The 10848-nt window shown below is 54.8% G+C and overlaps 1 protein-coding gene across 2 annotated transcripts; it reads left to right on the plus strand.

The window, feature by feature from the left end:
* The first annotated feature begins 667 nt into the window (after positions 1 to 667).
* Positions 668 to 10829, plus strand: Sytl1 (synaptotagmin like 1). Of its 2 annotated transcripts, none has more exons than XM_041651726.1 (15): positions 668 to 779; positions 2957 to 3185; positions 4533 to 4681; positions 4897 to 4972; positions 5049 to 5094; positions 5970 to 6042; positions 6273 to 6382; positions 6531 to 6644; positions 6742 to 6908; positions 7198 to 7294; positions 7634 to 7792; positions 8073 to 8151; positions 8239 to 8338; positions 9993 to 10198; positions 10553 to 10829. In XM_041651726.1, exons 2-15 carry the CDS (start codon positions 2995 to 2997, stop codon positions 10690 to 10692), a joined length of 1707 nt encoding a protein of 568 aa, XP_041507660.1. In that variant the 5' UTR covers positions 668 to 779; positions 2957 to 2994; the 3' UTR covers positions 10693 to 10829. The 2 variants fall into 2 exon arrangements, with proteins under 2 accessions (XP_041507660.1, XP_041507661.1); XM_041651727.1 differs by having other exon boundaries at positions 6288 to 6382.
* Positions 10830 to 10848: the final 19 nt, after the last annotated feature.

The raw sequence follows: 10848 nt of genomic DNA on the forward strand, positions 1-10848 counted from the left end.
TGCTTCTTGGGTCCCACTCCAGTTTGCATAGAAAGAAATTATTGCCCAAGGGGGGTTAAGAAACTTGCTCAAGGCCATACGGACTCTATCAAGGTTGCCTGGGGGCAACTCCATAGTGGCCACTCCTCTGTAATCCTCCCATTACTGAAGCTCTTAGAAAACTTTCTGGGCTGGAGAGATGGCTCAGTGGTTAAGAGCGCTGACTGTTCTTCCAGAGGTCCCGAGTTCAATTCCCAGCAACCACATGGTGGCTCACAGCCATCTATAAGGAGACCTGGAGCCCCCTTCTGGCATGCGGGCACACATGGAAGGAATGCTGTACAGATAATAAATAAATAAATCTTAAAAAAAAAAGAAAAGAAAACTTTCTAACTTTGCTCTCAAAGCAGTTTTCTATTGGCCCTCTGTGGCAGAGAGAGTCTGCTACCCATTCCACAAATGGACCAGCCAAGTCCCTGAGCCAGCCCTGCAGGTGTGGCATCCTTTGGGTACAGGGGAAATGCTGGGCCCCTACCACAGCCACAGGGACCTGCAAAACTGGCCCTGGCTGCTCTGACAGCTGCTGTGGGTGTCCCAGTGCACCTGGGGAGCTGCAGTCCAGGCCCGGTTTTGCACCAGGCCCTGCTGAGGTGTCTCCTCCTCCTCCACCTCCTCAGGGCTGGGGCAGCTGCAGCTGGGCAAGTCAGCCTTGTCTACCCACTGCTCTTCTGGGCTCTGAAACTCCTTCCTGGAGAGCTGGAGTTGCCTTCGAAGTTGCCCTCCCTTCTGGACCCCTCCAGGTAATACACCTCTCCTGCCAGTGGTCTAAGGGACAGGCACTGCCACCTGGTGTCCTGAGCGTACTCTGGCACCTTGGGAGCTTTGGGTGGGGGAAGTACTAGCAAGTTTATGACTCTGGCCTGCCCAGGCAGATTGACATACTTTCTGTCACCAAAGGGTCTGTCCCATGGTGTCACTATGGGGTGAGAGGGTGGGGAGCACCAGGAGCTTGATCTGCCTCGGAAAGAGAAAGAATTTGAGGTAGAGAAAACCTGGACTTGGAGGCCCACAGCCCAGACTGAGCAGACTTGCAAAACAAGGCCAGGCCCAGTTCTGCCAAATGTTCCTCCGCTTTCACACACAGACACATCTGGTGGTCCCCAGGGCAGTAGGGTACACACCACAACACAGCCTGGGCTGGCCAACCACACAGGAAGAAATGCGCACACCCACACGGCACTATCTCCCAGAAAGTCACTGCACGTAGCGTCAACACTCCTTGGTGACATACAGTATGGTGCAACCACACAGCGCTTAGGCTAGGATGCTATCCCATCGCCTGACCTGCACATATGTCCACCCTGCTAATGCAGCAGTTGAGCACAACACAGCAATGCTCATACACCATGCCACAGAAGAGTCCCAAGCCGCCCTCCGAGCTGGCACCTCCAGCACAGCCATTCTGGGAAGCAGTCACTGGCAGCGCACAGGCATCTGCCCAGGGCTACACAGATGCGGATGTGCAGAACCCCCGCCCCCCCGGGAAAGCAGGGTAGGAGAGGACACCTGCTTGCTAGGCTTGGTCACTGACTCAGCTGGGAGGGGACAGGGGCAGGAGGAGACAGGCACAAGCCAGGACCTGCCTCTGAGCTTCCCTGCTCCCACTTCAACTCCACCTGAAGGCCTGGCATGGAAGAGGTGGGAAGGAGAGGAGAGACTGCCTGGTGAGGCCAGGCCAGGGCCACTACTGAGTGCTGGGCCCTTGCCACGTCCACACGCCCCTCTCAGCTGGCAATGTTTTCCTTCCGGAGTGGCTGTGGTGCCTGGGCATGAGTTGTTTTGCCACCTGGGGCCTCCAGCCAACTTTGGGGGTTGGGGAGCCCCTGTAATCAGAGGGGCTCAGAATCTCCTCCAAGCAAGAGGGTAGTGCTGTTGTCGGGGAGTCCCAGGGTGGGTGGCCTCAGTGGAACTGGGTGCTGTGGTTACCTTGCGGGGGGGGGGGGGGGCGAGGAAGTTGGGGGTGAGGTTGGGGAGGAGGTTGCCTCAGACAGGAAGGCCAAATGGGCCAGGGCAGGGTGGAGGGAGGCGAAGGCAGAGGCAAGCTGGGTTGGGAGGCTCCCTGGATAGGGGCTTAAGCGTGAGCAGTGGAGAAGGCTGGGTGTGCATTTGCGTGCTTGTGCAGGTATATTTGCGCATTTCACTAACAATCAGGTTATGTCGTGTGCAAAGTACTGACTTCCTGTTCACAGCTGGGTTAAATGGGCAGAGAGAGAGAGAGAGAGAGAGAGAGAGAGAGAGAGAGAGAGAGAGTGTGTGTGTGTGTGTGTATGTGTGAGAGAAAAGCTGGCAAGATCTGTGAATATGCAGGGATCTGTTTGTGAGTAGTTGTCTCATTTGTGTGGACATATTGTGTGCAGATTTAAGATTTACTGTGCGGGCTGGAGAGATGGCTCAGAGGTTAAGAACACTGACTGAGTTAAATTCCCAGCACCCACATGGTGGCTCACAACCGAGATCTGGTGCCTTCTTCTGGCCAGTAAACATACATGCAGACAGACACTGTGTACATAATAAATACATCTTCAAAACAATTTTAAAAAAAGATTTACTGTGCACAGCTCTTGGGTTCAGGTCTCTTGTGTTGTGTGCACAGTCCCGTCATCGGGAACGTGTGTAGGTTACCTGTCTTTGTCCAGGTATCCTAGTGCCCATACAACTGTGATTAGAACAGCGGGTACACGCGTCAGTGTGCACTGGCTTGCAGTTCTCTGTGTGTTCTTAGGGGAATGTGCACATGGGCTCTGTGCCCTTGTAGCCTTCTTTAAGTGCATACCCCCCCACGCTCCACCTCACCTTGACCTGGCTGGCCTTCCTTTGATTGCTCTATAACTTGTGTGTGTGCTTGGGAGAGAACAGGCCACGGACTCCAGGAGGCGCTGTGTATCTGAGAAGATAATGACCCTTGGTCTATCCCCAGGAAGCTACATATGCCCAGCTGGGGCACAACCCCAGCTGATGCCCCAGAGAGGCCACACATCTCAGGAGAGGCTTTGGGCCCTGCCCTCCCTCCCCATGGCATATGGGCCAGAACCGGACACTGAGGGATTGCTGGACCTCAGCTTCCTGACAGAGGAGGAGCAGGAGGCCATCACTGATGTCCTCAAACGAGATGCCCGCCTACGCCAACTGGAGGAGGGACGGGTCAGGTGAGACAGGACAGCCACCAGTCAGAAGGAAGGGATTCAGGGTCCTTGGAGGCTGCATGTTGGGTCTGGGTGGTTCTTGGCTTAACTCCCTGGTTTCCACTGACCTTGGCCAACTCCAAACTTGTACCAGGTCCTCCCTCAAGTCCCCCTGTCTCTGGGCTTTCCACCTTGGGACAGGACACTTGGACAGACATCACCTGTCCTTAATACTCTGCTGGCCCCTCCCCAGCCTCAGAACATAGCGTCAGAGCCTCTAAGTGAGTCTACAAGTCACCCTGATTGGTCCCTGTCAGCTCCCCATCTCATCCATTCCCCTATAAGCCCCACCCAGATATCCATAAACCTGTTCTAGCCATGCAGTGCTCCTAAATCCGAGTACTCTTCCAAACCTAAGATGCTCCTTCCCCCCCAGAAGAGCAGCAGAGGCCGGGGACTGTAAGGGTGACAAACACTGTTGGGGCAGCTGTGTAAACTGGGGCCGCTGCCTTGACCTTGAACCTCACCATTCTCAGCTAAAACAGAGCAAAGGGTCCATGGAGATGGCTCCATGGGTAAAGCGCTCACTGCATAGCCGCGAGAAGGAGCTCAGAGCTCCAGCACCCATGTAAATGCCAGGGCAGTATGGTGGCCCACCCATAGTCCCAGTACTTGGGCAATAATGATGGGGAATTCCTGGAGCAAGCTGTCTGGCTAGGCTCGATAAATCAGTGAGCTCTATGCAAGTGAGAAACCTTGCCCCTCCCCCCCCTCTCTCTATATATATACATATATATTACAGAAGGATGGGCCAACTTCAGTTATTGACCTCCACATGCAAACACACACGCATGTGACCACATACATGGGAGGACACACACATGCATGCACACCATACATACATTATACATACATGTGTTATAAATAAACTACCAGGCATGGCCTGCAATAACCACTTCATGAATAATGATTATTATGCTTCTAAACCTTAGAGAATTCCAACTTAGCCTTTAAGAAATAATTCACAGGTTCGAGACCAGCCTGGTCTACAAGAGCTAGTTCCAGGACAGACTCCAAAACCACAGAGAAACCCTGTCTCGAAAAAAAAAAAAAAAGAAAAGAAAAGAAAAGAAAAAAAAAGAAATAATTCACAGATCAGCTCCTCCAGGAAGCCTTCCTGGGTTCCCACAGAAGGTCCTCTTACCTCCATCACTGAACTTTCTAGTCTGGATTCCGTCCCCTCAGTAGCCTGAGCGGCTCCAGGACAAGGGTCATGTGTGTTGCTGTTGAGCCCCTGTCCCTGGTCCAGAGTAGGTGTCAGGAAGGCTGGTTAGGTGAGTAGAGACAGCCGTGTTCTCCACTATCTTCTAGCAAGCTCCGAGCCTCGCTGGCAGACCCCGGGCAGCTGAAGATCCTGACGGGGGACTGGTTCCAAGAAGCACGCTCCCAGCGGCATCAGCATGCCCATTTTGGGTCTGACCTTGTCAGGGCCTCCATCCGCAGGAAGAAGACCTCCAGGGGTGAGGAGGGAGGGGAAGCTTTGGAAGCCAAGGGTGCAGACTGTAAATGGGCAGGGCTGGGCTCTGGGTTCTAGTCCTGCCCCGTCCCCCACTGAGTGTCTGAGTAGCCCTGCCCTCTGCGGGCTATAGGAGGTGAATGGGCATCTCCCGTGGGCCATAGCCATGATGGGGCATCCGGAGAATGGAGGCTCATAGAGTTTCTCTCCTGAACCCAGGAGACCAGACTCTGGGAAGTGATGGTGAGGCAGAGGCTGCTGGGATAGACACTGCAGAGGAAGAGCCAGAGCCAAGGTGAGGAGGAGGCATAGAGAGGAGAGGGGGCTGCCAGAGTTGCCCAGCCCTGAAAAACCCGGCTCCCTCCTTCTAGGGTCTCCATAGAGATGGCTGCTCCAGAGAGGCACAGCGAGACCCAAGTGAGTACCCAGTGCCTGAATAAGCCAATAACAAGCACATTGTGCTTCCAAATGGGGATACATGCTAGGGGAGGAACCCCCATTACTGGGAATCTGGGGATTTGGGCAGCTCTCTTCTGTGCTCAGGGCTTCACCACCTTGATCAACCTGTGGCCTGGACTAAGCCTCTAAGGCAACTGTAAAGCCAGCTATAAAGAATAAGGCCTCAGTGGTGGTGAATGCCTTTAATCCCAGCACTCGGGAGGCAGAGACAGGCAGATCTCTGAGTTCGAGGCCAGCCTGGTCTACAAGAGCTAGTTCCAGGACAGGCTCCAAAGCTACAGAGAAATCCTGTTTCAAAAAACTAAAAAACCGGCCGGGTGGTGGTGGCACACGCCTTTAATCCCAGCACTCGAAAAACCAAAAAAAAAAAAACAAAAACAAAAACTAAAAAAACCCCAGCACCACATAAACCAGGCATGGAGGCCTGTATCTTGGCACTCAGAAGATAGAAACAGGAGGAACGGGAGTTCAAGCTCATCCTCAACCACACATGAGGCGCGAAGCCAGCCTACTACCAAAAAAAAAAAAAAAAAAAAAAAAAAAATGGGGTTGGGTTAAAGCAGGTGAGGCTGAGGCCAGGGACTCAGATGTTACCGCCCCACCAACTGAACCTAGGAGTCAGGCTGGCACATCAGGAGGGACAGGCCTGGGATGCCAGGGTGTGAAGTACAGGCCTGACTGGTCCTGCAGCTGGTAGCCAGCCCTGCCCTGAGGGCAGCCCTACTCCAACACTGAGGTGAGCTGGCTGGAGTCTCTGACCTCTGACCCCAGCATAACCCTTGACCCCTTCCTCATTAACCCCCATCATGAGCTCTACCCTTTGCTTTCCTCAGGGACCTGATTTTCCCTCACCATATGTAGCCTCAAAGACTTCAGATCATGAGGAGGAACCCCAGGCTCAGGAAGGTGAGTGGGAGGGTGAGCTGGGGAGCAGAAGATATTGAGGCGATCAGAGGCAGTGTTTAGTGACCCCCCCCCCACTACCATGTTCACCTTCCTCTTCTCCCTGCCCTCCCACCCGCAATGGGGAGCCCCAGGTCACCTCTCGGGCCTGAAGCTGACAGGAGACTAGAGTTCTTAACAAGTCCCTCCAGGTTTGCTTAGCGACACACACAGGAGAGGGGCTCTCTCAGTAGCTTGTGCCCCACCAGCCCCCGACCAAGGGGGTGTGCAGGTGGCAGAGACGGACCCAGCGCTGGATCCTGAGCCGAGGGCGGAGCAGGAGTCCTGGCCGTCTGCAGCCCAGGTAGGCGGGAGTAGCCAGTTCGGCTGTTCTCAAGACCGGGAACGGATTCCAGACCGAGAGTGTGTCTGCCCCGGGGATGAGACCTGTTGGTGCCCCCTGCACAGTCCGGGGAAGTAGAGGATGCCCCTATCACTTCTCCCTTCTCCAGATCAAGACGACCTCCGAGATCCAGGAGAATGGGGAAGAGGCCCCAGGACTCGGCCCTTCGCTCAACCGCATGCTCAGCAGCAGCTCCTCTGTGTCCAGCCTCAATTCCTCCACGGTGAAGGACTAGGGAGGGGCTGGGCGGGGTGCCCAGGCAAGTCCTGCGGTGGGAAGCCTGCCTGGGACCCTGACCTCCCACCCCGCCCCGCCTGCAGCTGAGCGGCAGCCTGATGAGTCTGTCGGGGGAACCTGAGGCTGGCACCGTGCAGGTGCGGGGTTCGGTGCACTTCGCACTGCGCTACGAGCCTGGCGCTGCCGAGCTGCGAGTACAGGTGATTCAGTGTCAGGGATTGGCCGCCGCCAGACGTCGCCGCTCAGATCCGTGAGTGACTACCCTACATATGGGCTGCAGGAGGTTTGGGGGAGGGGGCGAGGGCACTCCTAGACCCAGCCTGCCACTCAACTTGCCTCAGCCTCAGTTTCCTCCTCTTCAAAATGGGCACGGAAGTGTAATTGGGAGGCATGCTAAATTGGATACCTGTTAATTGATTAGCACCAGGCCTCTACGCGGAGCGCTGTGTTCTGGATGGTGATTGGGGAAGCCCCCAGAGCCGGATGATGGTTCTGGAAGGGCCCCCTTTTTACCTCCAGCCTTCACCTCCCTCATCCAGCTACGTGAAAACCTACCTCCTCCCAGATAAGCAGAACAAGCGCAAGACGTCGGTGAAGAAACGGAATCTGAACCCCATCTTCAACGAGACTCTGCGGGTGAGGCGACAAGGGTGTTGTCATCCCCTTCTCGCCCCCTGAAAAAATCTGGTTGCCCTTTGTGGCGGCGTGAGTGGCAGGGTCCACTCAGTTAATCTCACTGGTGGCTCTGGGCCTTGTTCTGTGAGGGGAATGACAAAATGACCCGGCCTCTGCTGGTTAGCACAATCCAAAGCCTGGCAATTTGTGCTGGGTTGTGGTAATGAGACCCTAGTTAACCTAGAATCAGGATTCCATCTTCGCAAGGAGCGTGGGGAGACCAGCTCCGGTCAACAGGCATGCCACAGCTATGCCAGGGGCCTCCAGCGCGCTCCACTGAAACTCACCTCCTGTCCCTAGCACTCCGTCCAGCAGGCTGATCTCCCAGGACGCGTACTGAAGCTGTCCGTGTGGCACCGCGAAAGTCTGGGTCGCAACATCTTTCTGGGAGAGGTCGAAGTACCCCTAGACACGTGGAACTGGGACTCTGAGGCTACCTGGCTCCCCCTACAGCCCCGGGTAAGGGCTGGTGTGCAATCGAACACAGATGTCCCTCCTTTACCCCACGGACCACCAAGCACCTGCAGAAGGTTCCACAGAGCCTCGCTGGGCCTCAAACTGGTTGTTACCCTTAGGCAAGGCTTGCCAGCCAGGATGCCAACAAGAGAGTGTTGCCCATCGTCCTCAGCGGAGCCCTGTCCCCAATACTCTTCTCTCAACCACCATGTCCCAGCTGCCTCTGGAGACACTACCCCCTGGCCTGTTTCACCACTGAAAGGCCCACCTCCCGCTTTTTCAGGTTCCCCCATCTCCAGACGAGCTTCCCAGCCGTGGACTGCTCTCTCTCTCCCTCAAGTACATCCCTGCAGGCTCAGAGGGTAAGTGAGAGGCCAAGCTGGACAGGCCCCTGGGATGTGAGAGACCTGTTCCATGAGGTGGTGGTCTGAACTGGAGTGTCCCCACAGGAGGAGGACAGCCTCTGAGTGGGGAGCTACACTTCTGGGTAAAGGAAGCTCAGGGCCTCGTGCCACTGCGGCCAGGATCCCTGGACACTTACATACAATGGTGAGAGGCAGCGTGATTATGTCATTCAGTGCCTTCCTTCTGCTCCCAACCTCTGACCAACCTGTCCTTCCAACCCAGATCAGTTGGAAGTGATCAGCTGGGCAAAGGGTTGGGGCCCTGCGACAGCTGGTGGGGTGCATGAGGTCCTGGCTTGGCTCCCTACAAACTACATAAACTAGGGTTGGAGGCAGAGGGGTCAGGTTCAAGGTCATCCATGGCTGCACAGGTTATATAAGACCCTGTCTTAAAGGTTTAGGCGAGGCATGGTGGCATGTGTTTTTAATTCCAGCACTTGGGAGCCAGAGGCAGGTGCATCTCTGTAAGCTCCAGGATAGCCTGGTCAGCCAAGATGACAGAGTAAGACCCTGAACCCTGTCTTTTTTTTTTTTTTTTTTTATTTTCGAGACAGGGTTTCTCCGTAGCTTTTGGTTCCTGTCGTGGAACTAGCTCTTCTAGACCAGGCTGGCCTTGAACTCACAGAGATCCGCCTGCCTCTGCCTCCCAAGTGCTGGGATTAAAGGCATGCGCCACCATCGCCCGGCTGCCCACAGCCAATCTTATGGAGGCATATTTTTGTCTTGCTATTTTTTGAGACAGGGTTTCTCTGTATAACAGCTCTGGCTGTCCTGAAACTCAATTTGTAGACCAGGCTGGCCTTGAACTCACAGAGCTATACCTGTTTCTTCTCCTGAGTGCTGGGATTAAAGGACTGTGCCACCACTGCCTGGCACGAAGGCGTTTTCTTAATTGGGATTCCTTCCTCTCAGAGGGCTCTAGCCCAGTGGTTCTCAACCTGTGGATCACAACGCCTTTGAGGGTCACAATATCTGATATTTACATTATGATTCACAACAGTATCAAAATTACAGTTATGATGCAGCAACAAAATAATTTTCTGGTTGGGGGGTCACCACCACATGAGGAACTGCATTAGAGGGTCACAGTGTCAGGAAGGCTGACAGAGAACCAGCCGGTACAGGCTCCATTCTGCGGAGGCTGTGTACCCATAGCACTTACCACGCCCAGAAGGCCACAAGGGCCCCTTCTTGGAAATCTTGGAAGGACAAGCCTCGGAGCTTGGTCCTGAATTTGTAATTCACTGAACGGTGACTGTGGTTGTCTTTCACTGTGTTGGGGACCAAAATGCTTCAGAGGCACCCCAAGTAGTGTTCTACCACTGAGTTACACCAGCCCTGTGGTTTTCAAAGTAGGCTTTGGAGAACCTCTAAGCATTTCTGGGTACCTTACCCTCAAGAAGTAAAGTGGAGGCAGGTCAGTCTGACTCTGGGTTCCCGTTTGGGTTTTCTGTTACCGCACATCCGAGGAACATTCTGCAGAATGGTTCAGAGGCTTTGGAAACTCAAGGGGGTGGGCAGGGAAAACTGGAGGTCATTGGGCCAGGAAAAAGCAGAATTGCATTTCAGAGACTTCTCTCTGGGATCCCGGGAACAGTAGTTATCAGTTTCAAAAGCGACCACCAAGAGAGGACTGGTGTAAACGTTCCCAAGCAGAGAGGGCTGGAGGGCTGGTCTCAGGCAGGGGCCAGGGGAACACGGACATATGAAAGGACAGGCCATGGTCACTGGCTGGCTTAGCTAGGGAGTGTTAAGGGGTGGGTCCCTCAATACCAGCCCTCATTTCTTACCTGTCCCAGCTCAGTGCTACCTGACGACAGTCGGGCCAGCCGGCAACGCACGAGAGTGATTCGGCGAAGCCTCAGCCCTGTGTTCAACCACACCATGGTTTATGATGGCTTCGGGCCTGCCGACCTACGCCAAGCCTGTGCTGAGCTCTCCCTGTGGGACCACGGGGCCCTGGCCAGTCGCCAGCTGGGGGGCACACGCCTCAGCCTTGGTACAGGTGAGCAGAGCAGGGCCTGGAGGGGAGTCAAACTTGGAGACGTGGGCTCCAGGGGGTGGCCTTGAACACACTTCCTTTTCCGTGTGTGTGTGTGTGTGCGCGTGTGCGCACAATAGCCTGGCTGTCCTGGAACTCACTTTGTAAGCCAGGCTGGTTTCAAACTCAGATCTGCCTGCCACTGCCTCTCAAGTACCGGGACCAGCACACCTGGCTTCACTTCCCTTTTTTTAAAACTGTCTTCAAAGAACTGGGGGTGACTGGGTAGAGAGCATAATCTGGAACAAGAAACTTTTTTGGGGGAACCTGAGGTGTCCAAAGGGACAGCACCCTTCACTCTGGCCCACCCATCTCCAGGCAGCAGCTATGGGCTCCAAGTGCCCTGGATGGATTCCACACCTGAGGAAAAGCAGCTGTGGCAGACACTCCTGGAGCGTCCATGTGAGTGGGTGGATGGCCTTCTGCCCCTCAGAACCAACCTAGTCCCCAGGGCATAGCCCTGTTAAACCCCTCTGTGTACCCCACCAAAGTTTACCCATGCTGGAGTCAATAAAGTCTGTCCATGGAGCCACCGCCTACCGAGCAAGGGATGAGGTCTGAGTGGTAAGGCGTTAGCATGAAAGAGCCCAGGGAATGAAAAAGGGTCACTCAGA

This window comes from Microtus oregoni, unplaced genomic scaffold (assembly GCF_018167655.1).
Source record: "Microtus oregoni isolate MIOR12 unplaced genomic scaffold, Mior012 000005F_ref0000423, whole genome shotgun sequence".
Classification (NCBI taxonomy): Eukaryota; Metazoa; Chordata; class Mammalia; order Rodentia; family Cricetidae; genus Microtus; species Microtus oregoni.